A 19,658-nucleotide genomic window follows, 5' to 3' on the forward strand; every position below is an offset into this window, starting at 1 on the left:
TCATTTAATTTGCAGCTCACAGGTTGTAACGTGGAGATCAAGTTTGCCGACGGTATAAATCTATTTAGTGGGAAACATTGTGACATGCAGAGCTGGACATCTGGTGACAGACGTGTATACAACGATATAAGAAATGATCTCAAACAAGTAAAAAAGAAATGTTTATTCACATGATGTTTCCTGGTAATTGGGGTACGAACAAGTCATGCTTCAGTGCTTTTTAAAGTTAACGATGAACAAAAGAAGTGCAAGATTACGTTACGAAAAGTAACGTGAAACCAAAGCGTGCCGTTAAAAAGATGAAAGTCATGGTAAATAAAATGCGAGATTTAAAAACTAAATGCTTGCCCCTGTGAAGTTTCCCATTATTTTGAAACTTACCAGATCTAATTAATACTGATTTCTTTAGTGAGCTGTGATGAACTCAGCTCACAAGTGGTTCAATGATCTCTGGTCTAAAACAAACGTGCAGCACTGAGCCAGCAAATAAAGTTTTCATTCATTTGTTCATAACTAAAGCACCGGTGGAGGCTGCAGCATAAACAAATGATGATATAGTAAAACACAGTAAAATAAAATGTCTGGAAACTAATATTATTGCTGCACAAAACAGTTTTCTAAACCATTCATGAAATATTTAAGATTAACGGAGGGTCCTGAAGAAAGGTCTTAGTGAAGTTAAGAATTTGTTGTCACATTGCATTTTCTCCCTCAAGTGCATCAGCAAATTGTACGTTCTAGCTATCATATATATATATATATATAACATTATAGAAAATTATACTCTAACTGCCACAAAATGTAAAAATAAACAATACAAATTAAACACGATTCTTAAGATTCAACACATTCTATCTACAAAACAACGATACCTGTTCATTTGGAATCTAGTGTATAAACACAGTTTTGAGTCTCGACCTCATTTTTTTTCCCCGATTGGTCCGACGTCACTCCCTCGAAGAGCTTCGCCATGAAGGTGAAGCCGTTCTTCTTGATGTAGGACTTCCCAGCGAAGGTGTAGAGGACGGGGTTGGCGCAGCTGCTGATGAAGGCCAACGCTGAAGTGACGGCTCGACTCGACTGAGTGATGTGGTCCAATCTGCAAACACACACAGAGATTAACACACACGTTAATAACCTCACACTGTTATTAGTCTTTTTTAGTTCTGCCGTGACGACTGAACAAACAAATACTCACATCTCTCTTGTGGGTGAATCCTCTGGGTACCACTGAGCTGCCACCTTGAACAAAACAAAACGCCGAGTTCATTCAATCCCTGCTTGAGAGGCAGAAACGTGATTCTCACGTGATAAAGCGAACTCACTCACCTGCAGCATGTTGATGACGTGGTACGGCAGCCAGAAAGCGCCGAACATCACCACGATGGCCAGGATGAGTTTCTCGCTGCGGATCTTCCTCTGGAACTTGGTCTGCCTCAGGCGCCGCAGGATGAGAACATAGCAGGTTATGATGATGGCGTAAGGAAGAATGAATCCTGTCACCGTCTCAAAGGCGTACTGAAAACGCACCTACACACAGAAGACGGAAAAAGAAAAGTGATGGTCACGTGGGATTCAGCCGACATGAATGAATCAGTCAAAACAAGGTGGAACAAGACGAAAGGAGTTTCCAGCTCCTCGGTTCAGAGGGTTTGCTGCTTCTGAAAACTGGAAATCTTTTGATCAGACAAAACAATGGAAGTTTAAATTCTTCTGACATGTTCTGATCATCCCGACACAGGGGAGGAGACTATTTGTTCTGCGGAATTCACACATATCTGTGTGTTTCCACCAAACCGGAGCAGTAACTGGTAACACAATATCCTTGAGGTAATATCTTCAATTAGATTTTGAGGGTCGAATGTCAAAGGTCAAGGTCACTGTGACTTTGTGAAACGTCCTCCTGCTTCGTGAACGTGTCATCTTCACAACACAACAAGAGAATCATGGCACAATTGGCACAAATTTCCAGACCTCAGACTGAAACTGTTGCGGTGCTGGCGGAGGCACAACCGCAGGAGGGATGATCTAGTTTTCTGTCTCTTACATGGCAGCAGACCAAGTTGCACATCTCTGCACCAGATTCAATTACATCGTGCAGATGCTCTTTGCTCAGAGGAATTTCTTGACTGAGCTCTTTGTCCGTTCTGAGCCTTTGGTTTTTGGAAACTGTTTAGGGTTTTTTGAGCTAACAACTAAAATGGTGCTGAGTAGCGTATGCAGTCCTCCACCAAAGGCCCCGTCCTGTCATGTTTAAGAAAGTGATAAAACACTTCCTGGGTCTGCCTCTTTGTCTGGATCCATGCCAAAAATGTTTTCCACTAAAGACGCCTGAATCCTCATGTGGATCCTCAGAGAAGTGAACACACTCAGAGATATCAGTCCCCTGAAGATGCCTCAATTTCTTTCTATCAAGATCCATAAATCAGTTTCTGGGAAAATGTGCAATTTTTAAGAAAAGTGATTTAAAACAAAATTCAAAGGGTTCTTTCTCGGCCTGCAGACACGGGTGAAAACATGTCCTCCCTGTTGGAGGTAAATTTAACTGTTAGCAGCAGGTCTGTCTTTACTTACATGTCGAGGAAGGGTGTGATTGGGCGCACAAACCCTTCTCGTTGTGTTCCTCTCGTTATTGTCTTCTCTTACGTCCCGAAACACCAGCGAGGGAAGGGCAATGAGCAGCACCATCACCCACATGGTCACGATCACCCTCCTCACAATCTTCTTGCTGGCCACGGAGGGCAGTTTCATCGGAAACACCACCGCCACCATCCTGTGCACGCTCATCAGCGTGATCAGGAAGATGGACGCGTACATGTTGGAGTTGCACAGGTAGAACAGGCCTTTGCACAACGCGTTACCGAAGACCCACGTCTGCTTGGCCAGGTAGACGATGAAGAAGATGGTGAGGATCATGAGGAAGCCGTCGGCACACGCCAGGTTGAGGATGAGGATGGTGGTGACTGAGCGTTGTCGGATGCGCGCCAGGATGCTCCAGACGATGAAGAAGTTGCCAGGGACGCCCAGGAGGCAGACCAGGCCGAGGATGATGGCACCGAAGGACGTGGAGAAGTCGTTGCTCACGACGCTGTCGTCCTCAAGGTTCGAGTCTCCCACAGCTGGACCAGTCTGATTGTTACTCATGATGGAAGACTTTTGATCCTGAGGACGAGAGACAACATGTTCATCTGTAGTTGCCAGTTTTACCGCAGTACTGTCGGATTACTTTACTTCGGTACTTATCTGATGAGGGAGCATTAATAAAAGGTTTATGAGCTGGGACACTTTTTTTGTTCTGGGCAACATTTTGCAGCAGTAGATGACGAAAACATTTGTTTGCGAGATGAGCACGAGTGATTTAGAGACGGAGGGTGTCTCGTCCTGACTCAGCCTCTAAAGTATTCACACCCTGTAGCAAACTGTGCAGCTCAGTGGACGAGGCAGCGTGCTAAAACATGTACGAGAGCAGGATTTCAACACAGTCGTTCTTTGCCCTCGAGACGTCTGCTTATTGGAGGTTTCACAATTATTCATGAAAGAAAAAATGAAAGTACAAGAAAGGAATGTGACAGAACATTTCTAAATGCATTGTCTTTTGTCGATTTCTAGGTGCATCTTTATATTTGCACAAAGTCTGGGTTTCACCACCATCCATGGGTTTCTGAACTATACGAGTAAAAAGTGTCCACACTTAACTTGAATGACAATCTGTTGAGTTCACACCTTCACCGAGGCCCGAGAGACCCTCTGAATTCAATCAAGCTGCCCCACGTTGCACACACTCTTAGATATCAGTCCTCTGAATCCAATGAGTCCTGATCCATGAGTTATATTCCCTCGGAAAAAAACACACCCTCTAAACACGCGAACTCAAAGATCATACACCCGCTCCCTGATGCAGATCCGGACCAAACATGAATTGCTTTGTCCTGGACAGACGCCACATCCTTCCACCAGGTTTGGTGGGAAACTTTTCAGTAGTTTTTCCTCGTAAAATCCCTTAATTAACAGATAAACAACGTCTTTCAGGTCGTTCACTAACCAGGAGGTCGTTGGTTCCATCTCTTCCTAACCCCACATTGCAGTCAGGCTGACAGTGTGCGTGATGTATGACGGGGAAAGTGGCTGCACATAGATGTACTGTTTGAGCAAAACTGTACATTAAAACACTAGAATTAGAAAAGGACAGAACATTTACCCGGTTAAGAGAAAATGTAGCCGATCATATCATATGATCTCTCTCGTTGTCTTTCCACTTGAAAACCAGTTCCACAGAACACAGAGGTCACGTCTGTGTGTGTCCCTGATAATATTTAAGATGAGCAATGCAGAGAGGACGTCATCGGTTCTAAAAATGGTCGCTTTCACGTATATCTGCACAAAACAACGTCAAGTCCTTACTTCCTGATTATGCCATAATGTCCTTGCTCTGGTCCCGCTGAAGCCGGCTGTTTATTTTCCCCTGACGGCTTCATATGAGAGTGGACGAGTAAACACAATCAATCAAAGCCTGACTTACAACACAGGCAAGAAATGCAACCGAGAGCTCAGTCATAGCAACGCACTGATGCTGTCCGAGGAAAACACTGTGTCAGAAACAATTCAAAGATCTTTCCAATCAAGATACGTCTACACAATCGGTCAGGAGATGAAAAATCGCACAGTTTATGACAGAGCACATATTGTTAAAGCATTTTATTGTATATAACATCGGTAATTTTTAGTTTAGACGAAAAACTCAGAAAAATAAACGCAATAGAAACTGAGAAATAGAAATACAGACAAATTATTTTCACTGGAAACTGCCGCAAAGCTGTTTTTGATGATTTAGAGCAATTAGTCAGCTACAAAACAAAACTGGACGACACCACAACTCTGCGAAACACTCGCTCCTGCCAGGACAGTGATGGCAGTGGATTAGCTCACAGTCCACAGGTATTCAAATGACGAGTCACGGGTTTGTAATAAATCTGCCATATGTAAATAATCACGTCCAGAAAAGTAAATTATTGTTCTGAGATGGAAAAAGAGAGAAGGGGAGAAGAGGAGGGAGGAAAAGATGTGAGTGAAATCTCGCAGAGAAAACGAAGACAAATAAATGAGTTGAGAGTTTTCAAGTTTAAGAATGACCGACCTGAGTGCAATGTCTGTCTTCTTTGGTTTGTGTGAGATTTAAATATCCAGATGTCGCTCTGTCCGTCTCTCACAGCGTCTGTTATCTCAGTCCATAATAAAGTGAATCATGTCCTGTGTCACAGGCTGCAACATGCTGCCTGTGGGTGAGGGAGGGACAGAGGTGTGTCCTCTCCCTCTCTGAACTACTCATCTATTGTTGTCCAAATATGAACTTCCTGTAGAATAAATATCTGCTCTGAAACATATATATATATGTGTTTTAAATATAATGACCATGTGATGGTCTTTTGTCAATAAACATTGCATCCTTTTTTTTTAAACCTGTCCCACAATGTCACATAAAGATGGATATTTTTGTCCTGAGGCACTTTTCATTGCGTGAGTCGATCCTTGTTGCGTAACGAGAAGGAGAGGAAAAGTGATTCAGGTGTTTGCACAAGCTCAATTCACAACTGTGTCTTATAGGTGCAGGCGGCATGAGTGTAAACTCGTGTAAACTCGTAAAAACTCCCATTCACTCGTTCACACAAGCCTCTGACACTGACAGGAATGTTGGTTTCCTGAAGGAAGTGGAGAAATTAGGAAAAACCCAGAGAGGTCACCTTCATCCTCATGTTTGCTGTAAGAATAAAGTGTAAAAACGTTCATCACACACCATCATTAGGTTGAATATTAAATTGCCTCGTATAACATTTTTACATTTGCTTTGCCAAATAAGTTTTTGGGGGGAAACAAAAACCTTTTTTATTCCTGAAATACTTCAGATCAATTTATCAAATATTCCTCCGTTCATATGTGTTTGTAAAATGTCTGAACATCAAGTATACACATCATACATTCATCAGGTAACGTTTACCACGATAACAATATTACATATTCCACATGCACCACAAAATATTAAGATTCAATCAGTCAGTGAAACAAACTACATTCATCTCTGATTCAGATCATCGTCAGAGATCAAGTTAGGAAACATTTCCTCCTCGTGTCCTCTGATGAAAAACAGATCCTGTGTTTTCTTCTCACCACATGAGGGCAACACATCCTCGAGGATCCACATCTCTCTGCTCGCCTCCTCTCGTGAACCTGAGTTCTTCTTCTGTGTTGCACTCATCCATCACATCGCAGCAGTCCTTTTAAACAGTTTACTGGGACGTTCACCGCTGCGGCTTCACAACCTCCACAGGACTCTCCATTTCTAGTACCAGCATGCACTTTGTTTATCAGGTTCAACATTAAGTTCATCCAATAGCAGGAGGTTTCACTGGAACAGTTGCAGCTCCACCTTAAACAACTTAAACAACATCATGAAATACTTTTGTATTTGTTTTCCACAAGAACCAGGAAATCACACAACCTTTTCCCACCCCTCTCCTCTAGTGGGCGCTACAGAGCCTCGTGCACCACAGGAAAAGCTTCTATCTGCTTGCAATCAGCCTCACGATCAGCTGACAGGAGCGTCTCAAGAGACTTCAGGGGCCCCTGGGCAAAAGAGACCGGAGGAGCCCAAGTGGACCGAACCATTTCTGTCGCGTTAGCTCTTATCACACTGGTGTTTTGCTCAAGTCTTTTTTTCCTGGAAGTTTGGTTTCAATTGTTCGTGGTTAAAAATCGTCTGAGACTGAATCACGATTGGTCGAGTGCGTGTATCGACGGGGCCTCTGCCCCGCCCCCTTATCGCCACTGTGCAGACTCTGGCGGCCAAATGCACCGGATGGCAGCGTTCGTACGTGTCGGCCATCTTTGTCCTTGGTGCCTGCACACGAATACTAGCAAAGTTTAGGTAAGTATCTGCGTATCTGTGGATATTTGACGGGTATTGTATTTGTATCTGTATATTGTCTGTTCCATTAGAGCGTCACCATCAGTCGGAACCAGATTCCTTTTTGTGTGCTCACTCGGCCAAATAAACCTGATTCTGATTCTGATGCAGACGAAAGCGGCTAAACCTGAGAGCGAGTCCTGCTCCTCTCACCCTCCATCCTGCCAAAGCCAACACCATTCACACCCAAAGATGTTTTGAAAGCAGAGCGGATGGATCCGACCTCACGTTCAAGTGTGGAAGAGGAAACTTGACTTTTCCAAAACAACCTCGTATATGTCTGCACATACACGACTGCGGGCCGCCAACTTTCTGTCACCTCCAACTTTCTTTGCTATGGTTTGTTCTGACCTATCGCGTAATGGGCTGCAGATGTTTGCGACCAACATGTGCTATTTGTCAGACCACTGTGATTTGAAATATGAAAATTCAAAACAGTGGTTTAATCAAAGTCTCAAAGCGGCAGCGCAGAAATCACCGTTTTATTTAAATACACCGGTGTGACGGTAAACGATGAGGTGTGCTGGAGGGGACGGAGGAGCAAAGATTTAGAAACTGAGCTCTCATGTATATTTTTAGAAGCTTTTTTCCAATTTGGTGTTTTGACTTTTGTTTTTTTCAGATGTAGATTTCTCTCATAAGCTGCATTTGCATCAACATTAACTCTGCGTTTAACACTTGGACACGAAGAGACTTAAGTTTAACATCCCTGCTTTACTTGTATCTGCAAATACAAAGTCCTCGGACATCAGAACAACATGGCTGCACACTGCCGCTCCCTGTGGTGCACTATATGAAAATGTACATTCCCTCTCGATCTTATATTACAGTAGGACTGCGGAGGAACCCGGCGAACCTGCAGAAAACCAACGCACAGGTGAATCTACTGAATCTGAGGTTTTCCTATTGTGTTCAAACACAAGAGCTGACAGAAGAAGTTGTGTGAAGTTCAAACCCTGCACGCAAAGTCACAAAACTCTTTAGATCCAACATGTGGGAAGTTCAATGATCCGAGACTTTGTTTGAAGCAAACTGAAACCTTCACGTTCGTGGACGTTAAGTTGTCGGATAATAATCATAACTAACAGCACACTAAAGGCGGAGGGGTGGCCCCCACAAAAAATTGTTTTTTTAACCACCAGCATATCATAATTTAAACATCCTTCACTCCCTGAATAGGTTCTAATCTAATCATGTCATTTTGGGATTTAGTGACGGAGGTGGTGACGGGTTCGTCAAGTCTTGTTTTGGGTTTAAACCCTTGCGTCATCCCGGCTGGTTGCACTTTGTCCTCTCCCCAACCAGACTGTAACATCTTGAGATCAGTCCAGGACCCAGGGCCTGCCCACACAACCCCAGGAGGACGACAGGGAGAGTGAAACAGGCCCCCAGTTACTCTCCAGTACGACGGTTGTGAGAACCAGAGGAGGAAAGGAAGATAGAGGGGGAGAGACGTGAGAAGAGGAGGGGGTGTAGGAGGAGGAATAAGGAGCTGGACTGAGGCGGAGAGAGCCGGAGAGAGAGTGTGTTTATTTAAGTTTTTCGTCTCCTGACTCAGACAGAGAGCAGACTGCAGAGGATAATGAGAAACAGATCTGCGGTGAGGAGAGAAGGAAGGAGGGGAGAGTGAAGAAGAAGGAGGGACGAGGAGGAGACGAGAGGAAGGAGGAGTGGGGTAAAGGGAAAAAAAAGGGAAAAAGAAGAAGAAGAGAGGGGGAGGCGAGGGAACAGTGACAGACAAAAAAAAGGAGGGTAATGTGTTCATCGCCACAGGAAGTAGACCCTCTTATGTGCACTAACTGACAGTGAACATCACAGCCCCGGCGGCGGCCATGCAGCCGGCCCACAATGGAAGGGTTTAGGGGACGGTGAGCCGCCTGCCATGAGTCCTGCTCATGATTGGAATAATAATCACAGTGTTTTGGGCTTGAAAGTGTCTGATAGTGAGGATGAAGTGGGAACAAACGGGATTCCGGTGAGAAAACACCAGGAAATGATGAGATGATGAAAATAAGGTGAAATTTGGATTAAAAAAAAAAAAAAAAAAACAGTTTGCAGGAGTTCTGGTGCTTTAAGTAAATGTTAAATTGCTGGAAGTGAAACCTCCAGAGTGAGTGAGTGAGGAGGGGGCAGAGGAGCGAGAGAGGGAGAGGAGGAGATGGGGATGAAGAGGGTGGGTGGAGGGGACATGACTGACAGGCTTAAGATCCTATGGGGAATGAGGAACGGACCAACTGGAGCTGGGAAACCCACCCAAAGGCAATTAAGGGTAAAGGACGACAAAAAATATTTGATAAACTTTTTTTTTTTTTTCCTCCTTCTCTGTCTTGGAAGAGGAGGGAGAAGTTGTATGGGATGACGATGGAGGCAGAAGGGAAGGAAAGGAGCAGATTCCTTGTGGGAAACATGTTGAGAGATGAGACCCTGTGAGCGAAGATTTGGTTTTTGGAAACTGCAAGGCATCAAGTCTGGGGGGGAAAAAGTTTCAAAGAGTGAAGGAGAAGTGCTCATCGTGGGGAAGCAGCGTGGATAAGTTTCTTCCAAGAGGACAGATCTTTGCGCAATGACGCGCGCATAGGACAAAGTCTTGGATACTCGTTGTTTTACGCGCAGACGCTTAAAGCCGCAGTTTGAAAGAAGCAGATAAGATTGTGTCAGTGTCTCTGGGTCCTGTCCTTCTGCTGCCGGAAGGCGATGGGGGCCGCGCCGGGCTCTGGCTGGGAGGAGGGCGAGTTCGAGTTCAAGTTGGTGTTCGAGGAGGATCCACCGCCGCGGCAGAGCCAGGGGCCGTCGCCGGTGCGCGCAGCCGAGCCGGAGAGCTCCGGTCCCGCGGAGGAGGCTGAGAGCTCCCTGCTGCGCCTGGAGCCCGACAACAGCAGCAGCAGCCTGGGTTAGACTCAACTCTACCAGAGATGCATGTGTGTGTGTGTGTGTGAGAGAGGAAACTTCTGTATGAGTGTGTGTGTTGTATTTGTTGTAATGAGGGCCTTTATCTGGTGTGTGTGTGTGTGTGTGTGTGTGTGTTAGGTTAAGTCTAGATTTAGGTTAAGGGTTTAAGGTTAGGTTTAAGTTAAGGTTGAGGTTAGTTTAATTAGTTCACATTAAGTATATGTTAGGTTTTGGTTTTGATTTGATAATTAAGTTAATGTTAAGTATAGGTTAGGTTGAGGTTCAGGTTTAGGGCAAAGTTAGGTTTAGGTTAGGTTAAGATTAGGTTTAGGTTAAGATTAGGTTTATCTGAAGGGTTAGATGAAGCATTAGGGTTTAAGTTCATGTCTAGGTTGAGGTTTAGGTTTAGGGCATGGTTAGGTTAAGTTTTATCTTTAGGTTTAGGTTAAGATTTGGTTTAAGTTCAGGTTTAGGCTGGGGTTAATGTTAGAGCAAGTCTCCAGGAAATCACAGTAATGTAATGTCCTCTGAAGTGTGTGTGTGTCTGTGTGTGTGTGTGTTCATGCATGTGTGTGTGCGTGTGTGTGTTGGAACTTGCATGTGTCTGTGCCTCTCGATTTTGTAAGAATGTGAGCACAAGTATATTTTTATTGTGTGTTTGTTTTGTGTGTTTGGTATGCATCTTACCGTGTGCATATTCTCTATTCCTATTAGTGCGTGTGTGTGCGTGTGTGTGTGTGTGTGTGTGTGTGTGCGGCCCCAGACTCAATGTGTTTCCAATCAGCTGTGCGTGTGAGTAGAGTTAACAGCTGCCATCTGGGTAGGAACCTCAACCTCTGTGTACTGTGTGTACTGAATGTGCACCGCATACTCACAACCTCCATCTCCCATATTTTTCAATACACACACACACACAGAGACACACACACACACACACACACACACACACACACACACACACACACACACACACACACACACACACACACACACCTCCTGTCCTCACATCCAGTCCCCCGTTAGTTTCCCACCCACACTGGCACACATTTATATCACCACACCCAAAGCATGCAAAAGAATAGCAGGAGAAACAAGATCACTTACTAACTAATTTTTTAACTTTTTCAGATTATAAACCTCCACAGAAGTTAGTTTTTGTTTTGTATCATGTCACCTGACTCTTAGATTTACGACCCCGGCCTCTGTTCTCCATATATTCATGTAACATTTAACATTTCCACTAATTTAAAGTCTGTAAATCTTCCTGAGTGGAAATAATTGAATGTTCAGCTCATGAACGCAACATGAGGTCAGAAATTGTTGCGGCTCAAAAAAAACAAAAAAACAATTGGCAACTTAACGAATGTAATTTATTGCAGAAACACTGAATTATAAAACAACCAAGACAAAAACAAAATGTGTTTCATGTCGTGGTTCGTACACAATCGGCTTTATAAGGTCAGTAGTGGCCCAAGAGTGTTTAATGCGTCAGAAATGAAAACGAGGAAGAGATTATAGGAAGAAAATGTTTTTTAATCACGATCGTTTCATTATCCCTGAAGATTTCTTGCATTAATTTATGTGAGAGACTCAAATCAGGACATAGATGAATATGTTAGTCGCTCAACAAGGTAAGAAACTGTTCGCTGACACAAACAAAATTCATTTATTCGTAAAATTAAATCTCTGTCATTCATCCATTTGTGACTGAAGCGCTTGTCTCTGAATTATATAAACGTTCGTCTTGAACACAAGTCCTCTCTCTTGAGTGGACGAGGCTTCTTTTAGGAAAGTGACACGATCCAGAAAAACGTTCAATCCTCTGCTGCTCCGTGCTTTTAAATTATATTTAAATGATCCTTTCAGAAACTGGTAGAAGAGGAGATAAGGAGGTAAAATGAGCAAAGATGAAGGATTGGAGCAGGTTTTTATTTTATTTTACAGCCTTTTAATTATCCCTTCATCACTTGATCCCTCGGGGGGGTTTCCTAACCTCCAGGTTAATTTAATTCCATCACATCAATCACCATCTACATTTTGAAAACTAGAAAAACACTCAGTAGAGTTCATACCTCCACCGAGGCCCAACAGACCCGGCATGAAACCACATTTAAATTCACCAGATCCAGGTTTTTTTATCTGGATCTGGAAACTCTCAAAAATATCAGTCTCATAAACATGTCGGATTGTTTTTTTAAATCAAGACCCGTGAAAGATTCTCTGAAAAATCAAGGGAAATATTGAAAGACGTCCAATCTCGTGATCCTGATCTGCAGCTAAATTAAATGGGTCCTTCCCTGATCTATACTATATATATATATAATACATACATATAAATAATTACACGGCATCTTGTGGACATACAGTTGGTTCTTAATGTGTAATCTTGGTCATAAACACACAAAAATACCATAAAACAAATGGATGGGGGTGAAAACATAACCTCCTTGGCGCAGGTATCTTTAATAGGATCCAACACCAAACAAACTGCACATCTGTGATTTCTTTTCACCACTGGTATGTATGATGCACTCCTCAGGTTCGTTATCGTATCCAAAGACAGTGGGATTATCTCACAGTGCCTCAGATTCATTTTGCCTCCCTCTGTGTTTTTGTGAGGTTCAGCTCAGGACACGTAATAAAATATTTAACGTGTACTCGATGTGTTCGACTTCAGATCAGCTTTTATTGAGTTCACTTAGTGTTAAGGTAACTTGTCTTGGCTCATGAACTGCTCCGCTGGTCAGTGCACAATCATCTAAATCTCTGTTTTTAAGTGAAAGTCGTCCACCAGCGGAGGAGTTGCCTCAGCGCTGCAGCTTTAATCACTTGGAAATATCTTTTTTGCCAGGAAACATTTGAAGAGAGTTTTCACCCCAAGTCTTAGTTTGTTGGCTTCTGCCGTTGTGTGTCCGTGTTGCCCAAAAAGTTGCCTGTGTGGCCCGTTGCCATTTCAACAATGATCGGCCGGAGCCTCGCTCATTAGAGAGTAACTACCGTTTGGCTCCGTGCGGAGGTCGACCGCTCCACGCTGAGGAAATGTTGTGGTGAGGACCGCGGTCGTGTTCCTGGTGGTTGTTTGGTTGTTTGTTTAGCTTAGTGTGATTTCTTCATCACAGTCAAGACCGGCGGCAGAGTTTGGTTTCGTGATTCTTTTTGGCATCGGGTTTGGATCAGGGAGGCCAGAGTTTGCTTCATGATTTGTTCAGAATTAAAAGTTAAAAAGTGTTTAAGGTGCATTCGGTGAATTGTTGCCATACGAGTGGGAGTCTATGGAACATTCCTCCTTCATCTTATCATCACTTTTATTATTTCTGAGCAGATTTGAAGAAGTTATCTTGTTTTGTTATTTACTTGTTGGGTCACGACATGTATGTCACATGCCACATACATGTCACCACCCCATGATGACTTTCTTATGGACACACACATTAGATGTATATACACACATTTAAATATCAACTAGATTTTAAGAGGTTATTTAAAGATGAAAACGATATCGATGAATGAATCTTATATTTCACTTCTGCCGATAGATCAGTGTAACTTCTACACACTGGTCCTTTAATATTCACATCATTCAAAATAAGGCCGACTCACCTTTGGAAAGAACCCGGCTAAGGGTTTCCCCTCGGTTCTAGGCTCCGGCTTCATGTTCACAGACATGAGAGCGATATCGATCACCTCATCTGACGTCTCACAACAAAAGCAAATACGCAGATTTGCCCCAAAAAGTCCAACTATTCAAATACTTAAAGTTAAAAGTGACAAAGATCGTCATTCCTGACTGAAAGATGCAAACTCACTTCCTCAGAAAAAGCTCCAGTTGCATGTCTCGGCCACATGCAAACAATTACACTGCAGTGAATCAAGGAAAATGGATTCGTTGATGATCGAGAAATGAGTCTTTACTTACCGCAAATTGTGTTTACAATATTTTGATGGGCATCTAATGAGTCTCTTTTCGGTGCCAGATATAAAACAATAGTAGAGTTAAACCGTCATGGTGCGGTTCTGGAAAAACATCAACGTGAGGTCACGTGACCCCAGAAACAAAAAGTGTGTTCGAGGAGAAAAAAGATTTGTGGGGCAGCCAGAAAATAAATTGCTCCCACGTGGAAGTAAAGGTGAATATCAGGGAAATAAACATAGGCAGCGATTGATTTTAACTATTTTAAATCATGTTTTCATGTCTGCGTTGTTTATTTTTCAGTTACGGACAACCACTCGGCTGCCACTCACGCTGTGCACTCCATCAGCATCCCCAGCTCGCCCCCCTCAGCCAGTCAGCGGGCTGGGATGCACTCGCCGCCTCCACGCCGGGCCGCGGTCAGAGAGTTCAGCGGGACCTACGAGAGCCTGCCAGCTCGCTCTGTGCAGGTGAGACGACCTGTTTACAAAAAAACCCTGTTGGTTTATTACGCTGAGCGGAAAAAAAAAAGAGTTTATGGACCATTCTGCATATTTTGCACATTTTGCCCCATTAACTGCAAACAATGAGGTGAGCTGAGCTGCGGTCGCTGCACCGCTTCCTCCATCCCGTTAAAACTTTATCTCTAGCATCACAGCTGCTCTGCATCGATGCATCACTCACAACTGGAGAGTTCTGGATTTAGAACCAAGCTAAATATACTTAGTTTCTTTGACGATAGACTCAGACGTCACTCGTACAAACCAACAAAACCTCCTCGGTGGAAATTATTACTTGATTATAAAGTATTTGAGAGAAATAGCCAAGAGGGTAAAGCGTCCCTCTCGTCTTCTGTTCAGGTGTCAGAGTCTCGTGTGGTCGAGTGTCCGAGCATCCAGATAACCACCATCTCGCCCGAAGACGACCCAGCACCCACCATTTCCAGCTACTGGGACATGGGTGGCGGAGGAGGTGGGTGGGACCGAGAGCGCCTCTACCTCCCCCTGCTGGACCCCTTCAGCTACCGTGACAGATGCCCCGGCTCCCTCAGCCCCAGCCCCGCCTCCAGCCCCTCATCCCGCGGCTGGCTCAGCCCCGCCTCCAGCTGCGACTCCCTGCTGGTGGAGGAGGAGGAGCTCAACGAGGCCTCCGTCAATTTTGGGCTCTCGCCGTCATCGAGGCCCACTTCCCCCGGGGGTAAAAAGCGCCGGAACTCCCCCCTGGCCTCCCCCTGTACCTCGCGGAGGGGCAGCTACTCAGAGGAACTGCAGGGGTGCAACCTGGAGGGCGGGGACTCCCACCCCCAGTCGCAAGCTCCGCCCAGCAGCTGCGAGCTCAGCATCCCACAGAAAACCAGGAAGACGTCGCTGGAACAGGTGAAGATGCTGGTTCGGTTCTGTGATAAGATATGAATCATTCTGTGAACTTCTGATTTCAGTGGTGAACGTCACCTCTCGTCCTCCAGTTGTCTCCCAGGGAGGTGGATCAGGAGCAGGCTCCAGGCCACAGCTCGCACTGCCCGCTGCCCGAGACCCAGCAGCCCAGGAGAGAGCCCCCTCCTCTGGGCATGGACTACCTCTCTGTGCCCCCAGCTCTGGCCTGGGGCCAGACCCGGACCCGAGCCAGCGCCCAAAGCCCCCTGTTCAGGTCTGGACACACACACACACACACACAATTTACTCCTTAAATTGGTCACACAAGTCAAACCGTCATTCTCTGGATTTTTTTTTTTTTTTAGGACCAACGCGTTGCCGCCACTCGACTGGCCGCTGCCGTCCCAGTTTGACCAGTACGAGCTGCGTATCGAGGTGCAGCCGCGTCCTCACCACAGAGCCCACTACGAGACGGAGGGCAGCCGAGGAGCCGTCAAGGCCACGCCGACGGGACATCCTGTCGTCAAGGTGACGCACAAATCAACGTAGCTTCTGAAACATGTGATAACAGTGACGACAGGGGGGCGGAGCCACAGTATCCTGCTCTCAACCAATCATGAGTTAATCTCGGCTGTCGATCATGACCTTTGACCCTCGTCGTCGTCGTCACAGTTTGATGTCACCTCTCGCGTCTCTCTCTCTCTCTACAGCTGTGTGGATACACAGAGAGGAAACCGCTCTCTCTTCAGGTTTTCGTGGGGACAGCGGACGACAGATCCATCAGGCCGCATCCTTTCTATCAGATACACAGGTACCTCACTGTGTCGTATAAAAACACGACAGTATTCTGTACATGGATGGGACGTGGTCATCGTCAGCCGAGCCGGGGGACTCGTGCATTAAGAACATACTTGTGACTGAGCTGTCTGTCTGTGCAGGGTGACAGGGAAGATGGTGGGCACTGCCAGTCACGAGAGCGTTCAGGCCGGGACCAAGCTGCTGGACATCCCCCTCAACCCTGACAACAACATGACCGCGCTGTGAGTAGAAGAGACGCAGTTCACTGTGTTTCCTCCACACGACCACCAGACCAGTTCTGGTTTTCACAGGTTATTCAGCTTTATGCTCAGATTTCAAGGATATTTAGACGATAAATACTGACACTACCATTTTCCGTTATATACTACTATGTACTTTATACTGCAACTTCACAGGATTTTTAAAAGGAAATAATGTGAATTTTTACTCTTACCATTAATAGTATTTCACAAGATTCTACATAAAAATAACGTGTTTGATATGTAAAGTTTTACTTTACAGAATTTACAATGTAGAAAAGGTGTTTTTACACATTTTGCATAAATAAATCTTTTGTTGTTGTAGCATCGACTGTGCAGGGATCCTAAAGCTGAGGAACTCAGACATCGAGCTGAGAAAAGGGGAAACGGACGTCGGCAGGAAGAACACGCGTGTTCGTTTGGTGTTTCGTACCTACCTCCATCTAGCGCCCCCTGTAGCCCCGCCTGGACGGGTACTGGCTCTGCAGGCTGCCTCGCTGCCCATCGAATGCTGTGAGTTCCTGGTCACATGGAGTTTTTCGGATTAAAGCTTCACACAACCCGGACAGATAACACATCGTTGTCTCTGTCTCTGTCTCTGCACATTCTGGATTTTGATTTTGATTTGATTTGCTGGTTCTCCCTCCCTCAGCTCAGCGTTCGGCCCAGGAGCTACCCGTCATCGAGTCCGTCAGTCTCACTTCCTGCTCCGTGGAGGGCGGAGAGGAACTTCTGCTGAGTGGCACAAACTTCCTGCCGATCTCCAGGGTCCTTTTCATGGAGAGAGGGACAGGTAATGGTCCACAGAGGAGACATGTCTGTTGTCTAGTTGGAGAAATATCTTAGCCTTTTACTTTTTCAAGATTTCACTCGTGTGTGTGTGTGTGTCTACATGCCTCTTGACCTTAATCCCTCCTTCTCATCCATTAGATGGTAAACTGCAGTGGGAGGAGGAGGCTCATGTCGACCGTGACAACAGCAACGAGGTGATTTTCAATGTCACAACTTTTCGTCACCGATCGAGCTGCAGTTTAAATCTGATGAATGTAAATAATCCGTCACGTGTCCGCGCCTCTTTGTCCTCGTAGTGTTTGCTGTGCGTGAGAGTTCCGGCCTACAGCGACCTGTCCGTCAGTCGGCCCGTGTCCCTCAGTCTGTACGTCTCCAACGGGAAGAGGAAAAGAAGCAGCACTCACTGCTTCAAATATCTCCCCAGTGAGTGTCCGTCCGTCTCAGCTCATTCTCCTCTGCTGATGTTTCTGCATTTTTGATTTTAGATTAGTTTCGTGGTCTAAGTTTAGATTTACCTGGAAAACACAGTATCGATGGACATTTATGTACAAACACACAAATGAACACGAACATATGTGTATTATTACTAATCAGTATTATTATGGACGTGCAGTGATTTGTTTCTTCTTGTTCGTCCCTGAAGTCTTGTTTAAAGAGGAGGACCCTCTGCTGTCCCGGCCGTCTGTCCTGCCTCTCGACAGGGGGACAGTGTGTCCCGAGGGTCAGCTCAGGATGGACAGGGGCTTCCATGTGAGGGGCGACCCCGTCTCTGACGATCGAGGCCTGGGCTTCAACTTGCCCCCCTACCCCTCCACCTACTCTCCTCCCTGCCCCACCATGAGCTACCACGAGGAGTACTGCTCTACGCCCGACGCTGCGGTGGACGAGCCCGCCGGCTCCAGAGCCGCCCTCTCCGAGCGCCACCCCAGCTTCGAGAACCTGGAGCTGGGCTTCACCGAGCTCCTTCCTCCTCTGTACCCCCGCGGGCCGCAGCCTCCCTCCCCTTCTCCCTCTCCGTGGCTGGACTCACCCTACCTGTCCTCCTCACCCTCTCCCTCCCACTCCTCCTCTCTCAGCCCGTTCCCAGCCAGCAGTCCTATCTCTACCTCCCCTCTGCCTCCCATGCCCACCTCCCCTTACCCCCAGTACTCTGCTTATCCTCAGGAGGTGTGTCCCTCCCCTCCCTCCAACCCCAGTCCCTATCAGGACATGTTCCCCGCACCCTACTCCCATTATGACGGCTGGGACTCCCAGAGAAGGGTGGTGGGGATGGGACATGGGGGAGACAGGGATGCCAAGATCCAGGAGTGTCCCCTGGAGTTTAGCAGCTCAGTGTCAATGCACCACATTACCTTTGAAGAGGGTGAGTTACCTTTCTGGTTCTTTATGTATGAATATTCATTGAGTTATTGGATCTCAGAGCCCGTCTGACTTTTTCTTTAAATATAAGCACTATTGAACTAGACAGTTGTGTAAGACTGTTAAAAATCCACTGATATGAATCTCGCACTGACAAATCGATATTTAAGTTTAGTTTTGCAGATTTGAAAAGTTTATTTTAAAGAATGCAAAAAAAAAAGTGCATTTAATCTTTACTCTTTGTTCATTTATGTTTTCTTTTGAATTCTTGTTATTTCATATAAAGTTTATGGTTAAACTGTAAAATATCAATTACATGGACGGATGGACTGATTTCCTCTCTTCTCCCTCCACAGTATCAGAGTTCATCGGAGAGGACATCCAGTCGTACCAGTCGACCTCACAGATGGACAACCAGCCGAACTGAGCTCGGAGCAGCTGATCGCCCTCACTTTGATATTCAGCCTCAGTTCAAACCCCCGTGCTCCTGATATGAAGATGCGTCGCTCCAGTAACACGTGATACTGACGACAGGGGACTTTGATTACCAGGACACTGTTGTAATTATGACCACAAGTGCAGCAACTGTTACGGTTTTATAAAGGGAAACTAATGTTTTTAGCATGTTTTCAATATAAATTATACAAGAAACTGCTCGGGTTGTGTGTTTTTCTTGTGGAAAAATGTATAAATTACACTTATACAAGATAAATGAAGAGGAGAGGAGGATAAAAGGCCGGAGGGGGAAAAAAGGTTTGAATCCTATGGAAAACTAAATGGTTGAATATGAGATGCAGCGGTGAATAATTACACAATTATATGTTCCTTATTAAAAGCCAAGCAGTGTCTTTATTTTATGATTGCACAAGCAGAAATTTGATATAACCTGCATTAAGTACACAATTTTGGATTTGGGATCCTGTCTCGCTGGAAATTTTTAAAGATTTCTGAATTTCTGAGATGGTTAAATGCCCAAAACAATCTAAAAATGGAAGTTCTCAGTGATGTTGCGCAGGCGGCTCCTTTAAAGTTAAAGTGGATATTTCTGTAAATTTGACTGAGACTGTTTAAGCTGTTTGACAGGTTTGTAAGAGTGATGGTTTGTTAGATCCTCTTGAAGCAGAGCGGCTCTGTCTTGAAGAACAGTGCCACCTGCGGGGACTCAGGACCGGGACGCCATTACTGTCCGCTGTTTGAGATACTCCGTCTTTCGGGCTGTAAAACTTCACAGGTCTGATTCTCTTCTGTCTGAACTCTCCTCACCAAAAACAAGTGCAGCTCCCAAGAAACAAAGACAAGTCTTGTTATTCCAAAAACAG

The 19,658-nt window shown here is 45.2% G+C and overlaps 2 protein-coding genes across 2 annotated transcripts; one reads left to right on the plus strand and one right to left on the minus strand.

The window, feature by feature from the left end:
• Positions 1-148: 148 nt before the first annotated feature.
• Positions 149-5,268, minus strand: LOC109642133 (leukotriene B4 receptor 1-like). The gene is made up of 5 exons (XM_020106814.2): positions 5,135-5,268; positions 2,575-3,162; positions 1,330-1,530; positions 1,199-1,242; positions 149-1,099 (listed from the first exon to the last, which is right to left on the minus strand). The coding sequence occupies exons 2-5, from the start codon at positions 3,142-3,144 to the stop codon at positions 877-879; spliced, it is 1,038 nt and encodes a 345-aa protein (XP_019962373.1). The 5' UTR covers positions 3,145-3,162; positions 5,135-5,268; the 3' UTR covers positions 149-876.
• Positions 5,269-9,308: 4,040 nt separating this feature from the next.
• Positions 9,309-18,984, plus strand: nfatc4 (nuclear factor of activated T cells 4). The gene is made up of 13 exons (XM_020106812.2): positions 9,309-9,848; positions 14,061-14,227; positions 14,618-15,133; positions 15,223-15,404; positions 15,496-15,658; positions 15,841-15,941; positions 16,069-16,170; positions 16,514-16,701; positions 16,841-16,981; positions 17,119-17,174; positions 17,277-17,403; positions 17,624-18,343; positions 18,696-18,984. The coding sequence occupies exons 1-13, from the start codon at positions 9,653-9,655 to the stop codon at positions 18,764-18,766; spliced, it is 2,730 nt and encodes a 909-aa protein (XP_019962371.1). The 5' UTR covers positions 9,309-9,652; the 3' UTR covers positions 18,767-18,984.
• Positions 18,985-19,658: the final 674 nt, after the last annotated feature.

This window comes from Paralichthys olivaceus, chromosome 16 (genome assembly GCF_024713975.1).
Source record: "Paralichthys olivaceus isolate ysfri-2021 chromosome 16, ASM2471397v2, whole genome shotgun sequence".
Lineage (NCBI taxonomy): Eukaryota > Metazoa > Chordata > Actinopteri > Pleuronectiformes > Paralichthyidae > Paralichthys > Paralichthys olivaceus.

Coding starts and splice junctions, on each gene's coding strand:
- LOC109642133 (XM_020106814.2), bottom strand. CDS start 3,144: ATGAGTAACAATCAGACTGGTCCAGCTGTGGGAGACTCGAACCTTGAG. Junction 1,243..1,329: donor ACGTCATCAACATGCTGCAG/GTGAGTGAGTTC, acceptor GTTTTGTTCAAG/GTGGCAGCTCAGTGGTACCC. Junction 1,100..1,198: donor GATTCACCCACAAGAGAGAT/GTGAGTATTTGT, acceptor GTGTGTTTGCAG/ATTGGACCACATCACTCAGT.
- nfatc4 (XM_020106812.2), top strand. CDS start 9,653: ATGGGGGCCGCGCCGGGCTCTGGCTGGGAGGAGGGCGAGTTCGAGTTC. Junction 9,849..14,060: donor CAACAGCAGCAGCAGCCTGG/GTTAGACTCAAC, acceptor TTTATTTTTCAG/TTACGGACAACCACTCGGCT. Junction 14,228..14,617: donor TGCCAGCTCGCTCTGTGCAG/GTGAGACGACCT, acceptor TCTTCTGTTCAG/GTGTCAGAGTCTCGTGTGGT.